General features: G+C 48.5%; 1 protein-coding gene across 1 annotated transcript in view; it reads left to right on the forward strand.

The window, feature by feature from the left end:
* Window positions 1-25454, forward strand: part of LOC140411419 (uncharacterized) — a 373458-nt gene that overhangs the window by 284759 nt on the left and 63245 nt on the right. Inside the window, exon 16 of the mRNA XM_072500526.1 lies at window positions 1741-1794. Within this exon, the coding sequence (XP_072356627.1) occupies window positions 1741-1794 (54 nt within the window). The remainder of the gene's footprint in view (window positions 1-1740; window positions 1795-25454) is intronic.

The following is a 25454-nucleotide window of genomic DNA, read 5'->3' on the forward strand; positions in this document are numbered from 1 at the left end:
ACACCCCGAATATGCCCTCCCGAGGGCCCGGGTCCAGTTTCACGTGCACCACTTTAGAGATTACCCGAAACACCTCCTTCCAGTAATCCTCCAGCTTTGGACAGGACCAAAACATATCAACGCGATTAGCGTGCCCCTCCCCCCCCCTTCCCCCGCAACGTTCACACACATCCTCCACTCCTTTCAAAGAATCGGCTCATCCTCGCCCTCGTGAGGTGTGCTCTGGGTACCACCTTCAGCTGTATCAGCCCCAACCTCGCGCACGAGGTGGAGGCATTGACTCTCTGGAGCACCTCACACCAGAACCCCCCCCTCCATATGCTCTCACATCTCTTCCTCCCACTTTGGTTTGATCCCTTCCAGTGGTGCCTTCTCCTCTTCCAAATTAGCTCCGTAAACCACCGACATGACCCCCTTCTCACAGATTTGAGCCAGGGAGGTGGGATGGAAATTTTCGGAAATGGGAGGAGAAGTGGATTAAGACGCTAAAAGATTTGTTTCTTAGGGGTCGGTTTGCAGGATTGAAGGAGCTGGAAGCGAAGTATGGGCTGGAGCAGGAGGAAATGTTTAATTACATGCAGGTTCGCGATTTTGCCAGAAAGGAGATACAGAGCCCGAACCTGGGGCGAAATTCACCCCCAACGGCGCGATGTCCGCTGACTGGCGCAAAAAACGGCGCCAATCAGACGGGCATCGCGCCGGCAAAAAGGTGCGGAAGTCTCCGCATCTTTGGCGGCCTAGCCCCAACATTGAGGGGCTAGGCCGACGCCGGAGGGATTTCCTCCCCGCCAGCTGGCGGAAATGGCGTTTGTTGCCCCGCCAGCTGGCGCGGAAATGCGGCGCATACGCGGGAGCGTCAGCGGCCGCTGAAAGTTTCCCGCGCATGCGCATTGGGGAGAGTCTCTTCCGCCTCCACCATGGTGGAGGCCGTGGCGGAGGCAGAAGGGAAAGAGTGCCCCCACGGCACAGGCCCGCCCGCGGATCGGTGGGCCCCGATCGCGGGCCAGGCCACCGTGGGGGCACCCCCCGGGGTCAGATCGCCCCACTCCCCCCCCCCCCCCCAGGACCCCGGAGCCCGCCCACGCCGACTGATCCAGCCGGTAAATACCAGGTTTGATTTACGCCGGCGGGACAGGCAATTTCTGGGCGGGACTTCGGCCCATCCGGGCCGGAGAATTGAGCGGGGAGTCCCGCCAACCGGCGTGGCCCAATTCCCGCCCCCGCCCAATCTCCGGTACCGGAGACTTGGGCGGGGGCGGGATTCACGGCGGCCAACGGCCATTCTCCGACCCGGCGGGGGTCGGAGAATGACGCCCTTGATGTATTACTACTGGGTGGCGAATGTGGAGAAGGTGCGGAACTGGGTCAGAGGGGTTGATTCCCAATTGGTCAGAATGGAGGAGAGTTTGTGCAGGGGGTCAGGATTGAAAGCACTAGCAACAATGCTGCTCCAGATGGCCCCGGGGAAATACTCAGGGAGTCCGGTAATAACAGCTTCATTGAGAATTTGGAGGCAGTTTCGCCAACACTTCGGATTGGGGGCAGTGTCAAGGGAAATGCCGATACGGGGAACCAACCATTATTTTTAATGATCTATTTTTCTTTTCCCTATTCTCCTTTCCTGCTGCACTCAGCGATGTGACATTCATTTATCTCCCCTTATATTTCATGTAGAGGCTCTACCCAATTGCAGTCTGATTAAACTTCCTTCATTTTCCTTTTTGTTTATTTTCTTTTAAGGGAAAACGAGGTAGACGAGGACCTGCAGGAAATCCAGGCCCCCCCGGACCTCCGGTGAGTACACTTGTCTTTCTCCTGCCCGTGTTGATTTGCGCCCATTGTCCTTTTCAAACCACTGGAGCCTGGGTTCAAAGCTGACCACTGGCTGGATGGACAAAAAGGCGAAAGGTCGCTGAACAGAAGGAGTCTGGGAAATCTCCAGCCAGTCTCATCAAGGCTAGAACATGTCAAGGATTATGCTAACAGAAACACAGCATATTTAATGTAGAACCAAGGGTGGGATTCTCCCAATGGGAGCCTAAGTGCCGACGCCGGAGTAAAAACTGGAGTGTTTTACTCCGGCTTCGGCGCCCGTTCCCAGACCCCTATTTTTCTCCCTCCGTGGGGCTAGCAGGGGCGTTGCATGATTTACGGGGGTGGGGCCTTGGCGCTGCGTCAGAGACCCGGCGCGGCGTAAAAGACGTGGCGCCTTGGGTCCCGCGCATGCACAGTTGGGCCAGCGGCAACTAGTGCATGCGCGCTGGCCTTCCTCCCCCAGGCCACCCCGCACAAAAATTGCGCATGGATCCAGGCTTGCCGGCGGAAGAAAGGAGGCCCGCCGACAGAGAGGCCTGCCCGCCGATCGGTGGGTCCCAGGCCACTCCGGAGGGCCTCGCCGGGGTTGGAAACCCCACCCCCCCTACAGGCCGCTCCCGGCCCTTGAAGCCCCAGATCCCGCCGGCCCGAGAGCAGATTAGAACGGCACCGGCGGGACTGTCATTTTTTTTGCCGGCCGCTCGGCCTGTCCGGGCCGGAGAATCGCCGCTCGCCGTTTGTGGCGATTAACCGGGCGGCCCGGCACGATTTGCGCAACGCTGGTTTTGGTGGGCGTGGGAGAATCGCATGCGGGGGCCGGAGCAGCGTGTCGCAATTCGCGCGGTGCCCCAGCGATTCTCCCACCCGGGGGGGGGGGGGGGGGAATCCCGCCCCAAAGGTTTGGTTGAAAAGAAGGATTTGAGTAAAATTTGTTTTTTATAGGTGTCGGGGGAGGTGAATGGTTCAGTGGAGAGAGTTCCTGAGTGGAGAGCTCAGATAGCTGAAGAGATCCCCACCAATATTGAATGATAGGAAGTGTGATGGGTTGGAGAGAGGCACAGGAAGCGAGCCAGAGGGCAAAAAGACAGAAGCAGCTAGCATAAGGCTGAAGAAGACTTCAGAGGTTGGACGGGCCAAAGACATTGATGGATGGGTAAACTAAAGAGAGAATTGTAAATCTGACGGGTTTAGGAATAGAGAATGAGTGTAGATCTGTGACTGGAGTAGTGGACGAGTGATGATTATTAATAATAATCATCTTTATTGTCACAAGTAGGCTTACATTAACACTGCAATGAAGTTACTGTGAAAAGCCCTAGTCGCCACATTCTGGCGCCTGTTCGGGTACACAGAGGGAGAATTCAGAATGTCCAAATTATCTAACAGCACGTCTTTTGGGACTTGTCAGAGGAAACCGGAGCACCCGGAGGAAACCCACGCAGACACAGGGAGAGCGTGCAGACTCCACACAGATAGTAACCCAATGTGTGAATCGAACCCGGGACCCTGGTGTGGTGATGTGCATCAATGTAAATACATGTAGGCTAGCTAGACACTAGAGGGAGCACCAGTGACATCACACACACACACTCAACCAATAGATCAAGTACATAGGATACGACCAATAGACATTCATGATACACAAAGAGGTGACATGACCACAGGGGGGCATTACACCAACCCATATATAAAGGACACCACACACATGATCTGCCTCTTTCCAGTGGAGACAGTTAGTGAGGACAGACACAGGGTTGATTCAATATTACACCCACCACATGGATTGCAGCAGCTGGCTAGTCAGTCTGGGTAGCTATAGTAGGATTAGCAGTAGTGACGAACCAGAGTAATAGAAGTGTAAATAGTTTAATAAACGTGTTGAAGTTATCTCCACGTCTGAACCTTCTTTTGTCAAGTGCACCACAAGGAAACCGCTTATGTTACACCTACAACATAACAAATCGCCTAGTGCTGTGAAGCAACAGTGCTAACCACTGTGCTACCATGCCGGGTATGGGGGCAGGGTATATGGGTTGGTGGTTTGGGCCAATTTTGGAGTTAATAGCGGGTGGAAGTTGAGAGGTCTCCAAGAAGGACACTGGAGAATGTGGCTGAGAATAATATAATCCATAAGAAATGGCACTGGAAATGAATTGGAACGGAAATGTCTCCTTGGTGCTCGTTTTTTTTTTAATTGTTCTTTCTGCCATCATCCATTTTGTTTCAGAGGTGTGTGGCCTCTTTCTCACTCCTCTTATTAAATGGAGCATCAAAAAACAGTCCAATCCTAGCTTCACGAACAACAGCTGAACGTCGGTGAATATCAGCATATGACATACCCACATGGGTTCCATAACCCTGAATAACCTTGGCCGTCAAATACCTACCAATCTCAGCTTCAAGATTTTCAATAGAGCTCCAGCCTTGATGGCTTTTTGGGGAGGAGGGAGTTCCATATTCCCACTCCATTTTGTGTGAGGAAGTGTTTCTTAACATTACCTCTGAACAGCCTGGCTCCAAATTTATCGTTCTATCCCCTTGTTCTGAACTCTCCCATCAGAGGAACTCGTTTCTCGCTATCTCGCCTATCAAATCCTTTTTCTCATTTTGTTATCATATACAGCTGTATGCTGTTTCATCAGAGGAATTGCTGCTCTTTAACCTGTGACCCTAACTGTTGTTCGAAACAGGGAATTTTGAAGGATTGCTTATTTCATTCACTAGGCTGTAGACTGATCTACATGGAGTCCCTCTGCCTGAGTTTCTAACTCGCTCAGGTGAGCGTCCTCCATCAAACCTGCCCTTCTGATTTGGCCATTTCCAGAATGGCCATTCAGCTCTGTGTCAGCATTAAATTGAAGTGGGAGGTCTCCTGCGCCCTTTCTCTCTGTACTCCAAATAACACACCACGCAGTGAAGAATGCCAGCTGTGTACCAGATCCTGTTACACACCGACCCGACACTCCTTATCTTGAGACTTCTTAGAGCTCGGAACAGCTGCACAGTTGCATTTGTGAACTGACTTTCACTATTCCCAAATACCCATCATCTTGAGTGAACAACATGTAACACAGAAACCTTTCAAAAACAAAAGTTAATTCCGGAAACAGCAAAGAGATTTCAGCGAAATCTTGCCCGATATCCATATTACAGATAGTTCCTTCACAGTGAGTTGCATTTACAAATGAGCCTCTCTACCACCCGCCTCCCGCCACACAATTGCCACCATCTGACGCACTGTGCCAGAGAGGCTTTTTTTAAAATCTACTCCATGATGTTGTTAAGAATTAGTTTTTCTCTCCCAATAGCCAGTTGTCAATGGACAGCCTAATGTGGAGTTAATGCCGGCATACTAGGAAGGTCCTAGACACGACCACTGGTTTGTGATGAGGCAAACAACCTTCAGACAGGATGACAATGTGGGCTCCGCATCCTTGGGCTAGGGAAGAGGATAAAGATTCTCCCAAACCACCACCATAACAACTTGCATTTATATAGCACCTTTACATTTAATACAACAAGCAGGTTTTTCCAGCCTTCCCATTGTCGGGACCTTCAAAAGCAGCCCCCTCAATCCCCGTGGTGGGTTCCCCGGCAGTGGGACGGCTGAGCCAAGTAAAACACCGTAGGCATCAGCGGGACTGGAAGATCCCAAGGAAGGCCAGTGGCAAGCCGCCGTTTGCGCTGGAAAACATGGTGGGCGGGGACCAGAAATTCCTCCCCAATTCATAAGCACTCCACAGGAGCTTTATAACCCAACACTAAGCCACGTAAAAAGATTAAGACAGGTGACCAAAATCTTGGTCAAAGGAACGTCTTATTGGTGAGGGGGGGCTAGAAAGTTGGAGAGTTTTAGAATGGAAATTCCAGAGCCCAGGACCTGGCCCGCTGAAGGCACGGCCACCAATGGTGGAGTTAAGAACTTCGAAGATACGCAAGAGGCCAGGATTGGAGGAGCGTAGATATCCCGATATTGATCTTCATTCAGAGTTTGGGAGTGGGAATGTTCTTTCTAGAAACTACACCTGTGCGATGAGGAATAGGGATTCCTGTAATAGCCCCTGCAGATAAATAGCCTGCCAATCCATCCATTTGACATTCATGCATAGTCGCTCCACCTTGGTGCAAAATGGCATCAATGGTTTGTGAGGTTGGACATGAGGATAAATCGGTGCCTGTGCAAAAATAGGCACAAAAATCTGTCTGCACCGGCACTGAAGTAGGCAGAATACCCAGTCTGTCTTTGGCATTTTCCTGATTTAAGTGGGTACAGCATTTTTGGGGAAAATGCAGAATCTGTATGTGTTGTTGACTGTAAGGCACATAGTTGCTGCCTGCTTTCAACTTCAGCCTTAAAATAAAAAGTGGAATGCAAGAGATACTGCTCTAAATCCTCGTTCAATTATAATTCATTTAAATTATTTAGGTTCCATCAACATTATGTCATCACTCCTTTACTCTGCTAACGTACATCTTCAGAATTCAAAAGTGACTAGGTTCTCTTTTAATTACAGCCTGCTGTGAATGGAATTGCAGTCTGAGTGGATATTTCAGAAGACATTACTATCTCATCCGTTTAGTTACTGATACACTGACTATGCCCTCAGGGTTAGTGAAGTGCCAACCAGTGGCTTTTTAATGACCTGCAGTGTAGAACGTGTCTTCCTTTTTGATTCTGTGACATTGTTTTCCTCCGTCTTTCTCTCACTGCAAATATAGAAATATTTAGCCGTTTAGTCAAGACAGAAACGTTGCGTGTTTTTTCAGAGGTGCTCTCGCCCCGTGAAAAACTCGTCACAGTAGATTCAAGCAGGATTGAGCAGTATCCACATTCTGGTATGATCCTTCATCAGACATGTCCTGTGTAGAATCAAGCTTCATCCTCATTGAATATTGCTGGACTCTATGGTTCTTTATGTCTGGTTGGTCTATAGTGAAAAAGTTAGCATGAGTGGGCTTCAGCAATCTTGCACCCCATTGGCCCAACTTGTACTTTAATACTGCTTCTTGTCCCTATCAAAGTCCACATTGGAAATGGGTGCAAAGAAATGTAGGCTGGGATTTCTCCCCCGCGTGGTGGGTTTTCCCATGGTGGATGTGGCAAGTCTTGATGGGACTCTAAAAAAATTCCATCTTTTGTTGTTCCCCAATACAACCCAGCTGCAAATACCATGCCGCAGGCGGGGAAACTTTACAAATAGGCAATCCCAGAACAGAACCTCATACATATCATGGGAAATTGTATGTGGGGCCCTTGCAATCATCGATAGTAAAATAATGGGATGAAAATCATGGCATATGTGGTTATAACATCTTGACAGATGTTCCTGATGAGCAAGACGCCCAGTCAGTGACATGACTTTATAAAATCGACATCTAGCACTGAAATCGATTCATTAAACCTGTGTTTTTCAAACTTTTTTTCCGGGGTCCCATTTTTAACAACCGGCCAACCTTCGGGACCCACGCCGGCCAACATTCGCGACCCACCATTTTCTCTTCCCTTTAATGCGAGAAGTGAGCCTGCTTGGTCATCACAATCTCACTCCAATCAGAGTCACAGGAGGAGAGGGCTATGCACATATGCGCTTCAGGATTCAGCCAGTTGCTTTGTGACATCTTCGTCTTTGTGAGGATGTAAAATGTAGGTCGTTGTGAAGGGCAAAAGCAACAAAATGCTTGTTTTACTCAGCTCCGGATACTCCTCTGAGACGTTAATACAGAATGCTGACAGCCTCATTGACTTGTGCCATGTTTTAAATGTGCTGTCAAAGCTGAGGTGTAGAAGTTCAGTTTCTTCATTTGGAGTCAGTTGCAACTTAACAACTGATTCTGGGGTCTCAAACTCAAAGGGGTTTTTCACCCACCTCTTCTCTCTCAAAATCTTAAACTTCTCCTCTGGAAAGTAGCGATCAAACTTGTCGATCAGCGCAGCTAGGTGCAACTGAATAAGGCTTGCCAGTCCATTTCAGTTTCCTTACTAATGCTGTTTTCTTCGATGTATCGTAGCAGTGTGGGGAACATGTAATAATTTTAGCTTTGCACTCGCAATTGCCAAACTTTCAATGACTTTTGGAAAGCTGCGATTTCTTCACATTGCCGAAAGTAATCATCATCCTTCCCTTGCAATTTGAGGTTCAGTCCATTTAGAATTGAAAAGGTGCCTGCAAGGTAAGACATAGTTAGCATCCAAGTTTCATCAGCAAGCAAATCAGCCAGAGAGGACAATTTCTCGAGGAGGAAAGCATGAATTTCATACTCAGCACCCGACCCCTTGACAGCCAACGTACCTCTGTGTGGAACAGTAAATGTGTGTGCTCAGTCCCCGTATCGGAACACAGAGTCTCAAAAAGTCTGGTATTGAGTGCACTGCATTTAATGAAATTCGCAACTTTCACAATTCCTTTCAACACTACTTCAAGATCGGATGGAATTTATTTCGATGCCAGTGCCTCACGGTGAATAAAACAATGATTCCAAACAATGTCCTGACCAGCTGCCTCCTTAATCCTTATTATAACTCCGCTGCTTGTGATTCCTCTGCAACAAACCCAGTCGATCCTGCACTTTACAACCACAAAACTATTCAATGTTTCAAAAATCTCTGCATCAGTCATGTGGGTTGGTAAAGTCAGGCAGCACAGCAAATCCTCAACAAATGCATCGTGCCAAACATACCTAACGTAAACTAGCACGGTTGCACAATCTGAAACATCTGTACTTTCATCCAGTTGTATTGAGAACTCCTGAGCTGATTTTAAATGAGAAATAAGCTGGGCTTTTAAATTCTCAGCAATAACACAAATTCGGCGAGCCACTATGTTATCACTAAGTGGGATGAATTTCACTTTTTCAACAAACCTCTCATCAATGACCGTACGAACTGTATCTAATGCTGAGGGAGAATTAATCTCTCTGCTACAGTGTGGGACATTTTCTCTTTAGTTACACAGTAAGCTACCACATTAGAGGCTAATTGTACTTTTTTGTACAATGTATCATTTCTACTGAGAACTTCAGCTGATGATTTAAGTTCTCGTTGCATCTTTTGAAAAAACAATCAAGAGGTTTGTCCTCGAACTTGCCATGCTTAGCCTTCGAATACCTTTGATGGTTTGAGGATTTTATCAGTTCTTCCCTGCATCTAACACACATGGGCCTTGCATCCTGATTTGCATTGGCACAATTAATAAATCCATGCCTTAAAAAATCGTCTTTATACTGCTCTGTGCCTCATTTCAGCTTCTTCTTAATGAGCTGTTCACCAGAGGCCCTGGAGCTCACACCAGCACTGCTTTGTCCTGTTGTGGACCCTCCTGAACAGCTCACACCAGCACTGCTTTGTCCTGTTGTGGACCCTCCTGAACAGCTCACACCAGCACTGCTTTGTCCTGTTGTGGACCTTCCTGAACAGCTCACACCAGCACTGCTTTGTCCTGTTGTGGACCCTCCTGAACAGCTCACACCAGCACTGCTTTGTCCTGTTGTGGACTCTCCTGAACAGCTCACACCAGCACTGCTTTGTCCTGTTGTGGATTCTCCTGAACAGCTCACACCAGCACTGCTTTGTCCTGTTGTGGACCCTCCTGAACAGCTCACACCAGCACTGCTTTGTCCTGTTGTGGACTCTCCTGAACAGCTCACACCAGCCCTGCTTTGTCCTGTTGTGGTCTCTCCTGAACAGCTCACACCAGCACTGCTTTGTCCTGTTGTGGATTCTCCTGAACAGCTCACACCAGCCCTGCTTTGTCCTGTTGTGGATTCTCCTGTACAGCTCACACCAGCACTGCTTTGTCCTGTTGTGGATTCTCCTGAACAGCTCACACCAGCCCTGCTTTGTCCTGTTGTGGACCTTCCTGAACAGCTCACACCAGCACTGCTTTGTCCTGTTGTGGACTCTCCTGAACAGCTCACACCAGCACTGCTTTGTCCTGTTGTGGATTCTCCTGTACAGCTCACACCAGCACTGCTTTGTCCTGTTGTGGATTCTCCTGAACAGCTCACACCAGCCCTGCTTTGTCCTGTTGTGGACCTTCCTGAACAGCTCACACCAGCACTGCTTTGTCCTGTTGTGGACCTTCCTGAACAGCTCACACCAGCACTGCTTTGTCCTGTATTGGACCTTCCTGAACAGCTCACACCAGCACTGCTTTGTCCTGTTGTGGACCTTCCTGTACAGCTCACACCAGCACTGCTTTGTCCTGTTGTGGACTCTCCTGAACAGCTCACACCAGCACTGCTTTGTCCTGTTGTGGACCTTCCTGAACAGCTCACACCAGCACTGCTTTGTCCTGTTGTGGACTCTCCTGAACAGCTCACACCAGCACTGCTTTGTCCTGTTGTGGACTCTCCTGGACAGCTCACACCAGCACTGCTTTGTCCTGTTGTGGACCCTCCTGAACAGCTCACACCAGCACTGCTTTGTCCTGTTGTGGACCTTCCTGAACAGCTCACACCAGCACTGCTTTGTCCTGTTGTGGACTCTCCTGAACAGCTCACACCAGCACTGCTTTGTCCTGTTGTGGACCTTCCTGAACAGCTCACACCAGCACTGCTTTGTCCTGTTGTGGACCTTCCCGAACAGCTCACACCAGCACTGCTTTGTCCTGTTGTGGACTCTCCTGAACAGCTCACACCAGCACTGCTTTGTCCTGTTGTGGACCCTCCTGAACAGCTCACACCAGCACTGCTTTGTCCTGTTGTGGACCTTCCTGAACAGCTCACACCAGCACTGCTTTGTCCTGTTGTGGACTCTCCTGAACAGCTCACACCAGCACTGCTTTGTCCTGTTGTGGACCCTCCTGAACAGCTCACACCAGCACTGCTTTGTCCTGTTGTGGACCCTCCTGAACAGCTCACACCAGCACTGCTTTGTCCTGTTGTGGACCTTCCTGAACAGCTCACACCACCACTGCTTTGTCCTGTTGTGGACCTTCCTGAATAGCTCACACCAGCACTGCTTTGTCCTGTTGTGGACTCTCCTGAACAGCTCACACCAGCACTGCTTTGTCCTGTTGTGGACTCTCCTGAACAGCTCACACCAGCACTGCTTTGTCCTGTTGTGGACCTTCCTGAACAGCTCACACCACCACTGCTTTGTCCTGTTGTGGACCTTCCTGAATAGCTCACACCAGCACTGCTTTGTCCTGTTGTGGACTCTCCTGGACAGCTCACACCAGCACTGCTTTGTCCTGTTGTGGACATTCCTGAACAGCTCACACCAGCACTGCTTTGTCCTGTTGTGGACTCTCCTGAACAGCTCACACCAGCACTGCTTTGTCCTGTTGTGGACCTTCCTGAACAGCTCACACCACCACTGCTTTGTCCTGTTGTGGACCTTCCTGAATAGCTCACACCAGCACTGCTTTGTCCTGTTGTGGACTCTCCTGGACAGCTCACACCAGCACTGCTTTGTCCTGTTGTGGACATTCCTGAACAGCTCACACCACCACTACTTTGTACTGTTGTGGACTCTCCTGCGCCACTCTCTCCAGCAGGTTTAGTTGTGAGATCCTGGCCTGTTTGTGTCTCTGGCCCTCTCCTCTGTATTACTAAACGATCCATTTTAAATTTGACTTGTTTGCTGCTGATAAAAAGGAGGATTCGGAATCGCAGCCAAAGAACTGTTCGGGGCGCGTGACCTGCTGTCTGCCTCGCTTCGGCAGGAAGATTGCATTGAATTCGTTTTTTAATCTTCTGGGTCAGCGCGTTGACATCAGGAGGAGATGGTGCTTCTCGCTGGGCTCTGCACATGCGCACTGATGAGTGGGCACGCATGCGCAGTACACCTGCATCTTTTTAGTTTGTCACGGCCGTCATTTTTAAAACAGGCATTGTTAAAAGCCGGCTGCTGTGGCTGTTGTGCATGAATTCCTGCCATCGGGAATGCCGCGATGAATGGCTCCGCGACCCACCCACGGGTCGCAACCCCCACTTTGAAAATGCCTGCATTAAACCTTGTCTTGTCTGTATCTTTTGCATTTATAAGTTTCTTAACTTTATCTTTCTGTTGTTATCATCTTTCTTTAAAAGAGAATGAATGACTTGCGTTTACATTGTGCCTTTTATGGCCACAGGAAATCCCAAAGTGTGTTTGAGCCAATTATGTATATTTATAAAAGTGGCCACTATTATGGACTATTATGTTGCAGACAGGAGAGAGAGGTTTAACCAAACTCCTTTTTGTTTCTCGCCCTGTGTACATAAGCAGAGGTGTTTTTTTGTTTTTAAAATAAGCTTTGGCGACATTACATTTACCTACTTATTACAATGTGGTCAATTTTTAAAGTGATTCGCAGCAAACTCTCAGGATTAAATCAGGTTTATTCACACATTCAAACCTGGAGGGGGGAATGATTGCAACATCACACACACACACAGAGGTTTACGGTAAAGGGATAGGAAAAATGAGTTTTACAACTATGAATTACTTAACAGTAAAAAGGACGACAGAAATAGATATTCAGTTCATCTGTTTACTAGAGATTAGAAAGTCAAAATCCAGAGGGGGTTCTCCATGGAGACATTCCAGTTCAGGCAGGCCCCTGGCTGGTGGCAGAAGATGGGACCACAACAGGATGAGGTTGAGATTCAAAGATTTGGTCTGTATGTCAGGCAGGGCCAGCGCCTTGCAGATAAACAAACTTTGAGGAGGGTGAGTTGCAGGCTGCTTGGTCAGTTGGAGTCCTTCTGTCAGATGTTTGCAGCTGGAGATAAATGAGCAAACTGCTCTGCTTCTGAATTTTCACAGAAATTTCAAAATGGTCACTCTAGTCATGTGAGCTCCTTCCTCTATAACGATTTAATAAAGGGCTGATTATCTGATGTTTAGATCTAGCTTTTGTGTGGTGAACGATAACCTCTGAATGGGTCATCATCTATATTGATGATCCTGCTCTGGGTAGCTATTGTTTTAGTAGACCTTCAAATTCTGCTGGACGAATAAGCCGATAAAGATGAAAATGACATTTGTTTCATTTCAATATGTCTTTTTAAAAAAATATATTTTATTGAAAATTTTTGGTCAACCAACACAGTACATTGTGCATCCTTTACACAATATTATAACAACACAAATAACAATGACCTATTTTATAAACAGAAAATGAATAAATAATAAATAACAAAAATGAAAACTAGCCCTAATTGGCCTTATCACAAGTAACACTCTCCAAAAATATAATTTAACAGTCCAATATATAATTATCTGTAGCAACGACCTATACATATTATACAGTATATATTAACAACCCTGAGAGTCCTTCTGGTTTCCCCCCCCCCCCCACCCCCCCCCCTTCCTCCTCCTCCCCCCCCCCCCCCCCCCCCCCCGATCCTGGGCTGCTGCTGCCTTATTTTTTCCATTCCATCTATCTTTCTGCGAGGTATTCGACGAACGGTTTCCACCGCCTGGTGAACCCTTGAGCCGACCCCCTTAGGACAAACTTAATCCGCTCTAGCTTTATAAACCCCGCCATGTCATTTATCCAGGTCTCCACCCCCGGGGGCTTGGCTTCTTTCCACATTAGCAATATCCTGCGCCGGGCTACTAGGGACGCAAAGGCCAAAACATCGGCCTCTCTCGCCTCCTGCACTCCCGGCTCTTGTGCAACCCCAAATATAGCCAACCCCCAGCTTGGTTCGACCCGGACCCCTACTACTTTTGAAAGCACCTTTGTCACCCCCATCCAAAACCCCTGTAGTGCCGGGCATGACCAAAACATATGGGTATGATTCGCTGGGCTTCTCGAGCATCTCGCACACCTATCCTCCACCCCAAAAAATTTACTGAGCCGTGCTCCAGCCATATGCGCCCTGTGTAATACCTTAAACTGAATCAGGCTTAGCCTGGCACACGAGGACGACGAGTTTACCCTGCTTAGGGCATCTGCCCACAGCCCCTCCTCGATCTCCTCCCGCAGCTCTTCTTCCCATTTCCCTTTTAGTTCATCTACCATAGTCTCCCCTTCGTCCCTCATTTCCCTATATATATCTGACACCTTATCATCCCCCACCCATGTCTTTGAGATCACTCTGTCCTGCACCTCTTGTGTCGGGAGCTGCGGGAATTTCCTCACCTGTTGCCTCGCAAAAGCCCTCAGTTGCATATACCTGAATGCATTCCCTTGGGGCAACCCATATTTCTCGGTCAGCGCTCCCAGACTCGCGAACTTCCCATCCACAAACAGATCTTTCAGTTGCGTTATTCCTGCTCTTTGCCACATTCCATATCCCCCATCCATTCCCCCCGGGGCAAACCTATGGTTGTTTCTAATCGGGGACCCCCCCAAGGCTCCAGTCTTTCCCCTATGCCATCTCCACTGTCCCCAAATCTTCAGTGTAGCCACCACCACCGGGCTTGTGGTGTAGTTCCTCGGTGAGAACGGCAATGGGGCTGTCACCATAGCCTGTAGGCTAGTCCCCCTACAGGACGCCCTCTCTAATCTCTTCCACGCCGCTCCCTCCTCCTCTCCCATCCACTTACTCATCATTGAAATATTAGCGGCCCAATAATACTCACTTAGGCTCGGTAGTGCCAGCCCCCCCCTATCCCTGCTACGCTGTAAGAATCCCTTCCTCACTCTCGGGGTCTTCCCGGCCCACACAAAACCCATGATGCTCTTTTCGATCCTTTTAAAAAAAGCCTTTGTGATCACCACCGGGAGGCACTGAAACACAAAGAGGAATCTCGGGGGGACCACCATCTTAACCGCCTGCACCCTCCCTGCCAGTGACAGGGATACCATATCCCATCTCTTGAAATCCTCCTCCATTTGTTCCACCAACCGCGTTAAATTTAACCTATGCAATGTGCCCCAATTCTTGGCTATCTGGATCCCCAGGTAACGAAAGTCCCTTGTTACCTTCCTCAACGGTAGGTCCTCTATTTCTCTACTCTGCTCCCCTGGATGCACCACAAACAACTCACTTTTCCCCATGTTCAATTTATACCCTGAAAAATCCCCAAACTCCCCAAGTATCCGCATTATTTCTGGCATCCCCTCCGCCGGGTCTGCCACATATAGTAACAAATTGTCCGCATACAAAGATACCCGGTGTTCTTCTCCTCCTCTAAGTACTCCCCTCCACTTCTTGGGACCCCTCAACGCTATAGCCAGGGGCTCAATCGCCAGTGCAAACAATAATGGGGACAGAGGGCATCCCTGCCTTGTCCCTCTATGGAGCCGAAAATATGCAGATCCCCGTCCATTCGTGACCACGCTCGCCATCGGGGCCTTATACAACAGCTGCACCCATCTAACATACCCCTCTCCAAAACCAAATCTCCTCAACACCTCCCACAAATAATCCCACTCCACTCTATCAAATGCTTTCTCGGCATCCATCGCCACTACTATCTCCGTTTCCCCCTCTGGTGGGGGCATCATCATTACCCCTAACAGCCTCCGTATATTCGTGTTCAGCTGTCTCCCCTTCACAAACCCAGTTTGGTCCTCGTGGACCACCCTCGGGACACATTCCTCTATTCTCATTGCCATTACCTTGGCCAGGATCTTGGCATCTACATTTAGGAGGGAAATAGGTCTATAGGACCCGCATTGTAGCGGGTCCTTTTCCTTCTTTAAGAGAAGCGATATCGTTGCTTCAGACATAGTCGGGGGCAGTTGTCCCCTTTCCTTTGCCTCATTAAAGGTCCTCGTCAATACCGGGGCGAGCAAGTCCACATATTTTCTATAGAATTCGACTGGGAATCCATCCAGTCCCGGGGCCTTTCCCGCCTGCATGCTCCTAATTCCTTTCACCACTTCTGCTACCTCGATCTGTGCTCCCAGTCCCACCCTTTCCTGCTCTTCCACCTTGGGAAATTCCAGCCGATCCAAGAAGCCCATCATTCTCTCCCTCCCATCCGGGGGTTGAGCTTCATATATTTTTTATAAAATGTCTTGAACACTCCATTCACTCTCTCCGCTCCCCGCTCCATCTCTCCTTCCTCATCCCTCACTCCCCCTATTTCCCTCGCTGCTCCCCTTTTCCTCAATTGGTGTGCCAGCAACCTGCTCGCCTTCTCCCCATATTCGCACTGTACACCCTGTGCCTTCCTCCATTGTGCCTCTGCAGTGCCCGTAGTCAGCAAGTCAAATTCTACATGTAGCCTTTGCCTTTCCCTGTACAGTCCCTCCTCCGGTGCTTCCGCATATTGTCTGTCCACCCTCAAAAGTTCTTGCAGCAACCGCTCCCGTTCCTTACTCTCCTGCTTCCCTTTATGTACCTTATTGATATCAGCTCCCCTCTAACCACCGCCTTCAGCGCCTCCCAGACTACTCCCACCTGGATCTCCCCATTATCATTGAGTTCCAAGTACTTTTCAATGCACCCCCTCACCCTTAGACACACCCCCTCATCTGCCATTAGTCCCATGTCCATTCTCCAGGGTGGGCGCCCTCCTGTTCCCTCCCCTATCTCCAAGTCTACCCAGTGTGGAGCGTGATCCGAAATGGCTATAGCCGTATACTCCGTTCCCCTCACCTTCGGGATCAACGCCCTTCCCAGCACAAAAAAGTCTATTCGCGAGTAGACTTTATGGACATAGGAGAAAAACGAGAACTCCTTACTCCGAGGTCTGCTAAATCTCCACGGGTCTACACCTCCCATCTGCTCCATAAAATCTTTAAGTACCTTGGCTGCTGCCGGCCTCCTTCCAGTCCTGGACTTCGACCTATCCAGCCCTGGTTCCAACACCGTATTAAAATCTCCCCCCATTATCAGCTTTCCCATCTCTAGGTCCGGAATGCGTCCTAGCATCCGCCTCATAAAATTGGCATCATCCCAGTTCGGGGCATATACGTTTACCAAAACCACCGTCTCCCCCTGTCGTTTGCCACTCACCACCACGTATCTGCCCCCGTTATCCGCCACTATAGTCTTTGCCTCGAACATTACCCGCTTCCCCACTAATATAGCCACCCCCCTGTTTTTCGCATCTAGCCCCGAATGGAACACCTGCCCCACCCATCCTTTGCGTAGCCTAACCTGGTCTATCAGTTTCAGGTGCGTTACCTGTAACATAACCACATCTGCCTAAGGTGTGCGAGTACACGTGCCCTCTTTATCGGCCCGTTCAGCCCTCTCACGTTCCACGTGATCAGCCGGGTTTTTCCAGCTCCTCACCCGGTTCCCACGCAGCTGTATCTCCCCCAGGCGGTGCCCCCCCCGCCCATCCCCTCCCATACCAGCTCCCCCCTCTCCCCAACAGCAGCAACCCAGTAATTCCCCCCTCCCACCCCCCCCCCCCGCTAGATCCCCCGCTAGCGTAATTACTCCCCCCATGTTGCTCCCAGAAGTCAGCAAACTCTGGCCGACCTCGGCTTCCCCCCGTGACCTCGGCTCGCACCGTGCGACGCCCCCTCCTTCCTGCTTCTCTATTCCCACCATGATTATCATAGCGCGGGAACCAAGCCCGCGCTTCTCCCTTGGCCCCGCCCCCAATGGCCCCGCCCCCAATGGCCAACGCCCCATCTCCTCCACCTCCCCTCCTCCCCCCATCACCACCTGTGGAAGAGAGAAAAGTTACCACATCGCAGGATTAGTACATAAAACTCCTCTTTCCCCCCTTTTTAACCCCCCTCTTCGCCCCCCACATTCGCCCCACCACTTTGTTCAAACGTTCTTTTTAATAACCCGCTCATTCCAGTTTTTCTTCCACAATAAAAGTCCACGCTTCATCCGCCGTCTCAAAGCAGTGGTGCCTCCCTCGATATGTGACCCACAGTCTTGCCGGTTGCAGCATTCCAAATTTTATCTTCTTTTTATCAAGCACCGCCTTGGCCCGATTAAAGCTCGCCCTCCTTCTCGCCACCTCCGCACTCCAGTCTTGATAAACGCGGATCACCGCGTTCTCCCATTTACTGCTCCGAGTTTTCTTTGCCCATCTAAGGACCATTTCTTTATCCTTAAAACGGAGGAATCTCACCACTATGGCTCTGGGAATTTCTCCTACTCTCGGTCCTCGCGCCATCACTCGGTATGCTCCCTCCACCTCCAACGGACCCGCCGGGGCCTCCGCTCCCATTAACGAGTGCAGCATCGTGCTCACATATGCCCCGACGTCCGCTCCCTCCACACCTTCAGGAAGACCAAGAATCCTCAGGTTGTTCCTCCTTGCATTGTTCTCCAGTGCCTCCAACCTTTCCACACATCGTTTCTGATGTGCCTCATGCATCTCCGTCTTCACCACCAGGCCCTGTATGTCGTCCTCATTCTCAGCTGCCTTCGCCTTCATGACCCGAAGCTCCCACTCCTGGGTCTTTTGTTCCTCCTTTAGCCCTTCAATCGCCTGTAGTATCGGGGCCAACAGCTCTTTCTTCATTTCCTTTTTGAGCTCTTCCACACAGCATTTCAAGAACTCTTGTTGTTCAGGGCCCCATGTTAAACTGCCACCTTCCGACGCCATCTTGGTTTTTGCTTGCCTTCCTTGCCGCTGTTCTAAAGGATCCACTGCAATCCGGCCACTTTCTCCTCCTTTTTTCATCCGTATCCAGGGGGGATTCCCTTCTGGTTTACCGCACAGTGTTTTTATCCGTCAAAATTGCCGTTGGGGCTCCTATCAAGAGCCCAAACGTCCGTTTCACCGGGAGCTGCCGAAACGTGCGACTCAGCTGGTCATCGCCGCACCCGGAACTCAATATGTCTTTTTTGAAATGGATCTTGACAGTACTAGGTGTGAGATTCCATGAGCAACATGTCAGGGCATGCCTCCTACGCAATCCATATGGTGACTTAATGGTCACATTACAATTCCAGATATCAGGTGACTTGTGGTGGCCATCTTTTGGTTCAGCTAAATTCATTTTTAAATGAGCAAAATATAATAAAGTTTGTTTTACATAGCTTATGATTCCTTTCATGTATTGCTGACATGTCACCTGTAGGAAGCATGGCTGACTTTTGTGCTCACCTAGATAACTGTATTTTTGATTTCGGAACCTGTTTCAATGATGTTGGCTGAGGAATAAATATTGACCAGGGGCACAAGCAAGAATTAGTATAGTGGATTTTTTAATGCCTAGCTGAGGGAGCAGGTAGCATCTCAATTCAACATGCCATCCAAAGAGCAGCACCTCTTAAGCGGCAGCACCCCTTCAGTACCACGCTGGGTGTCAGTCTAGATTAGGCATTCAAGCTTCCAGTTGGGAGGCTATTTGATTCGATGGTGGAAGTGATCCCTACTTAATCATGGCTAACTTCAAATTTATGTTTTACTTAGCATTCAGCGACTTGGCTCTATCACTCTGTATTGTTGAAACAGCCACTTATAGTATAGTTGACTATTAATAGAGTAAAGGTATAGTTACACTAAGGACAGCTGACATTTCTATCATACTATGTGGTTTATTAATTTTATAGGGAGCTGTTGGACCTCCTGGAGTTCAAGGACTTTCTGGAAAACTTGGACTTCAGGCAAGCCTTTTGAGCTTAACACTTTGTTTAACTTAACAAGCTCAGGAGTTTAATGAGCACATGAAGGATCCTGTAGAATCCACTAAAGTAGCATGCATGGACCAAACAAGTATCATAGACATAGAATGTACAGTGCAGAAGTAGAAAACAAAGGTTAGGTTTATTTATATAAAAGATTCTCCACTCTATTAAGTGTCTCCCTCCCCAACCTGCACCAGGTGCCCAGGTCCGGATTTTTATACTCGTGATCTAATCCCCTGTTAAGGAGATACCCTGACCCCGTTACTGGGGAAGCTCATATTCAGTGGAGGTCACTGGGAATATGATAGTCCTAATGCAATAATCTCCGCGAGGGTTATACTACTCCCCCCCCCCCACCCCCCCCACCCCAAATTTGGAGATGCGTCCATGTCTGCAAGGAGCCCCTAGTCTTCTTAGCCCGGGAACGGCCTTTAGGGGAGGATCTCATGGCTTCCAGAGGCGTTTCCCGAATCGGGGTGGGGCATTTTCGTGTGGAACACATAGGCGGGGTCATCGGAATGGAGGTAGCTGTGGGCGCGACACAACGGGCTCCAGTGGTGGCAATATGTCCATGTCGGTCTCAGAACCAGAGCTCAGCGCCTCCTCGATCGGCAACTCTGCTTCCTTGCCATCCGAATTCAGCTTTTCCACGGCAGGTGTGGCCGGGGCCAACGGCAGCAGCTGGGGCGGAGGCGGTAACTCAAGCTGGGGGCGGTTTTGGTCCGGAACCTCTGGCACTGGACCTGGCGTCTCAGGGATGCGCCTACAGAGATGATCCACGTGCCAATTCGATTCATGCCCCTGTGCTGCACTCGAAAAGGAGCCGGTCCTGTCTGAGCTAACACAACGCCCAAGATCCACGTGCTGCCGTCATCAAAGTTGCGGATGTACACCATGTCCCCCAAAGTGAAAGTGCACAAAGACTTACACCGGCCTGAGTCAGTCTCGGCTCTATCCTGTTCTCGGCGGATTTTCCCATCAATGTCCGGAAAACCCAACTCAAACACGTACAAAGGTGGTGACCCATCAGCAATTCAGCCGGAGTGACCCCCGACATGGTGTTGTCCGTAGCAAAAAAGGAATCATGCCAGATGAGTCTCCCAGGCAACGGAGGCCTGCTTTCTCATTCCGTTTTTGAACGTTTGGACTGCTCGATCCGCTAGTTCATTTGACGCCGAGTGGAACAGGGTGGTACACACATGTTGCTGTCATGAAGGCCCCAAACTCCGCCCTCGTAAAAGCTGCCCCATTGTCCGAGACCAGCATCTCCAGTATTCCGTGTGTGCTAACAGATTGCTGCAGCCTATCGATAGTGGCCTGAGCTGCCGTACCTTGTATTTTATGGACCTCCATTACTTTGAATGAGGAACATTACTCCCTGGAATGGTCCTGCAAAATCTGTGTGGAGGCAGGACCAAGGACGGGCCGGCCAATCTCATTCTCGTCACCGGTGTAGAATCCACTAAAGTAACATGCATGGACCAAGCACGTAGAAAACAAAGGTTAAGTTTATTTACAGTATAAAAGAATCTCCACTCCCCATCTCCCTCTTCGACCTGCACACAAGTCAGGGTTTTGTAACTAATGATCTATTGCCCTGCCCGGCCCCCGAGACCTAGTGAAGCTTGTATTCAGTGGAGGTCATGGGGATTCTGATAGTCCTGATGCAGTGACCTCTGCGAGGGTTTTAACAGATCCATAAACTAATATTTACACAGCAGAACCTCAAGGCTCGGCTGTAATTTTTCTATGTTTTCCCAAGGCCACAGACTAAGAGTTCCTCAGGAATTATATTTCCCGATGCTTGTGGAGCTATGCCCCTGGTATTCAATATTCAAACTGATGTTCAGATCTCTCCAGTGTCTCACCCTTGCCTATTGCTGTAAGCTCCTGCGAGCTTAAAACTCTGATGAAATCGTTGTGTTTCTCCAATTCTGGCCTCTTGTCCATCCCCACCATCGCCGCTTCCCAACTTCCCTCCTCAGTCCTTCGCTGCATCATTAGTAGCTGTACCTTCAGTTGCCTCGGCCCTGAGCTCTGAAATTCCCTCCTTAAACCTCTCCGCCTCTTCTCATTTGGAGCACTGCTTAAAACGTTACCTCTTTTACTGAGCTTTTAGTCATCTGCCCTTATGTCTCCTGACATGGCTCACTGTTGATTTCTGTCTGCTTGGCCTAATGTGAAGCACTTTGGGATGTTGTAGTATGCTAAAGGCACTATATAAATGCAAGTTGTCATGCTGCAATTCCCCAATGCAATAGCAAAAATTACAGAGGCCCCCTTTGACAGGCTGATGAATATATTGAATTCAACTTTGTCGTGAATTCCCAGCCCAAGAGCCTGAGATTTCAAAACTTTCACCGTGGGGCAGCACGGTAGCATTGTGGATAGCACAATTGCTTCACAGCTCCAGGGTCCCAGGTTCGATTCTGGCTTGGGACACTGTCTGTGCGGAGTCTGCACATCCTCCCCGTGTGTGCGTGGGTTTTCTCCGGGTGCTCCGGTTTCCTCCCACAGTCCAAAGATATGCAGGTTAGGTGGATTGGCCATGATAAATTGCCCTTAGTGTCCAAAATTGCCCTTAGTGTTGGGTGGGGTTGGGTGAGGTTACTGGGTTATGGGGATAGGGTGGAGATGTTGACCTTGGGTAGGGTGCTCTTTCCAAGAGCCGGTGCAGACTCGATGGGCCGAATGGCCTCCTTCTGCACTGTAAATTCTATGTAAAAAAAAAAAGACGTTTTGAGTGGGTGTCTATGATGATGAGGAACATTACTCCCTGGAATGATCCCGCAATATCTGTGTGGAGGCAGGACCAAGGGCGGCCCGGCCAATCTCATTCTCGTCGCCAGTGTAGAATCCACTAAAGTAACATGCATGGACCAAGCACGTAGAAAACAAAGGTTACACTCGCTACTGCCGTCGGCTGTGATCACCAAAGAGCTGTACAAACAAGACACTGTGGTTATTTTCTAACTCAAAATAATTGAATTCGTAATATAACAATTTTTTATTTATCAGAAAAAAGTAGTAACTTTTCAAACAAACTTTTTTCCAGCGGGTATAATTCAGGGAAAAGAATTGTGATCAGCTTCTTTGTCTTGGAGCATAAAAGGTTCTTCCTGCCCCACACTATTTTGTCTGGGGGTCGCCTTTGGTTCTCCTCAAAGCCCTGCGAGAATGGTGTCCTTTTTCATATCTGCTCGATCATTGTATATCCAAAAGGTTGGTTTAAACACCAAGGAGTCTTGGTTATAGGCCTTACTTTCTTATCACTACAATTGTCAACACTGCTTCTTATCAGTTACTCAAATGTTCCAGTTTATGAAGGCTTCCTTAAGTCTTGCTGACTCTCTCCCTCTCTTTTTCTCTTTCTCCTCGCTCTCTTTATCTCTCACTCGCTCTCCGTCTCTCTCTCTCACTCTCCATCTCTCTCTCGCTCTCCATTTCTCTCCCTCTCACTCCATTCATCCTGGACTTTAAGACCAGCATGCATTCTGATTTCAGTCAACTTAACCATGTTGCGTTCCTTCATCAAGAAATCCAGGATTTCAAGTCTTTGAAACAAAGTTCGAAAGTACATAATGAAAAGCTCTGAATCATTCCTTCCCAATATTCCTCAGGAAAATGAACTCTCACTAATTACCCCGACAGTCAACACCCACAGAGAAAGAATACAGGGAAATTTTGATTTTGGACTGTGTTTTGTGTCACCACAACTGCAAGGGGCGCATCCCCTGCACATCTGGTTACATTGCCAATGATGTCCCAGGCAGCTGCCAGCATCAATGGTGGTGGAGGGCAAACTCAGCCTGAAAATAATTGCATCTTGGATTGGAAGCTTCAAACCATACTGTATCATCTTCTTCGCTTTTTAAAAAAAGCCCTTTTAAAGTAAAATGATAATGTTTAAGCAGATTGAGTATCTGATAGCATGAGAATCTGACGAATCCTGAGAGAACAATTTCAAGATGTGACTGCAATGCCCAGAAAACAGTGCTTTCCTTCTCTAATAGGAAACGGGCAGGTATTTTGTCAATTCTCTTGACAAGTCTTTCTATTCATCATTTTGGGGCCTGATACTGCAGTGTGTGTACATCTGGACCAAGGTGGATTCGCCCCAGTGTGTTGCTATCCCGAAGACCCAGCAACGGCGTTACATTTTGGTCAATGATATGAAAATAGAAATTGCCTTCCATGAATCGAGAGTCATGAAATCATAAGAGTTTTACAGCACAAAAAGAGTGTTAACACACTTTCTGCCACACGCTACGAGGTCCACCTGAGTGTTGGGATCTGGTGCAACATATGGGTTAATTTCCCACAACAATTGCCTGGGCAGTATGTTGCACTTTGCTCCAGTGTTGATCTTTACTTATAGTTTTGCATTGCTGCAGACGGTGGTGAAACTCTCCCCCTTCTCCGTGATGGTGCCGACACTCTCGCAGTAGAGGGTTGTTGGAGGCTCAGCGCCTTGGTTGCTCTGACTGAGCTCCAAATGATTGACCCTGATTGTACTCCGAACGCTGGATGAGTGACGAGCTGCATTGTGGCCTGTGGCATAGGCAGGCTGCTGTAGTTTGGCTCTGCAGCATTTCACAAAATGGTTCCATTTGTTACAGTGTTTACCAAATGCCAAACATGCAGCTCAGTTCTGTGAGTGATGGTCGCCGCAGTTGGGATAGGACATGCACTGTGCTGCAAAAACTTCTGTTTGTCTCCTTAACTCCTTGCTGCTTCTATCTGACTGCTCATTCAGCGTACCGATTCTCATGGCAGATTACAGGGTTAAATCTTTCTTGCAAAGAAGCTGCTTGCAGATAACATCACTTTGGATCCCACACACAATGCGATCTCTCAAAATTTGTTTGTGAGAAGGCACATTTCTTTTGCTCGGATTTTTAAAGTCGCTGTGTAAGAATTAATTGATTCATCAAGTTTTTGGTTGGTAGTATTGAACGTGTCCATTCAAGATCATGTTCTTTACTGGCATCTGTATGTGCTAAAAAGTTTTTAGCAATATCCTGGGGTCCTCCTTTTCCTCCGTTTGCAAAACAGATGACACAAATTTCACACACACGCCTCAGGGGTCCGCTAAATTTAAGAGTGTTTGTCTGATGGGCCATCAGCGCAGTAGGTACTCTTCTCTTTTGCTAATTTTTTCCAGTCGTCTGTGATATTTTTGATGCTGCAAAGTCTGTGTGCAGTCTGCCAACTTCTGACACCATGTACAGAGTACTGGGTTGGAAAGAGTGGTGACCAAGGGCTTACAACAATAAAGGTTTATTGATAATACCAAGACACTCTTATATGATGTGTGCCTGCTCATGCTCTGCGAAGAACTCCCGCACTCCTGACACACGATTCCTTTTGTACCTACGTCATCCCAGCAGCCATGTGACCACCTACAGTATCCTCAGAATGCAGCTGTGGGAAGAGGCATATGCACTTAATGGAAGATGAGCATCACTGAAGGAGTTATGAAGAAATCTAATATGAAATGCAGAAGAAATGTCTTTACCCAAGTGTGGTGAGAATGTGGAGTTCACTACAGTAAGGAAGTTGAAATGAATAGATATGCTTAAGGGAAACTAGATAAGGATATGAAGGGAAAGGCAATAGAGGGTTATGATGGTAGCGTTAGATGCAATAAGATGGGAGCAGGTTTGAGTGAAGCATAAACACTGGCATAAACTGGTTGGTCGAATGTACATCCTAAGTAAAGGAGGGTTAGACTGGATGCAAAGTGTAATAGCGAGTAGCTAGCAAAAACTCAACAACCAGGACAGAGAGCAACCTCGCGGAGGCCCTGGGCCTTGACAGAGTAGGACTTTTCTCAAAGTTTGCCTTTATGTTTCATCTTTGTTTTTACCTGTTCTCGGTGTATGGGCAACACGAACAAAACTGGGATTTATTCTTCTTCTATTCTTGCCCTTGGTAAAGGTGAGCTTTCTTCTTTGAATAGTGAAATTTCTCTTGCCATGCTCTTAGTCATGAGTTCCAGATCAATGTAACCCCACTCCACACCCACAGGTTGTTAATGGTGAGAGAAGGGTCCAGACCTCCAAAGACAATGGCATTTTTATTTCTCTATTAGAAAATTGGACTCATAATACAGAGAATGTGAGTTCAAATCTTACCAGAGACCTGAACCATGTCTCAACTCGATCTACGTTCTTCTGATTAAAGCAATTTCAGTTGCCTCT

This window comes from Scyliorhinus torazame, chromosome 4, assembly GCF_047496885.1.
Source record: "Scyliorhinus torazame isolate Kashiwa2021f chromosome 4, sScyTor2.1, whole genome shotgun sequence".
NCBI classification, from domain to species: domain Eukaryota; kingdom Metazoa; phylum Chordata; class Chondrichthyes; order Carcharhiniformes; family Scyliorhinidae; genus Scyliorhinus; species Scyliorhinus torazame.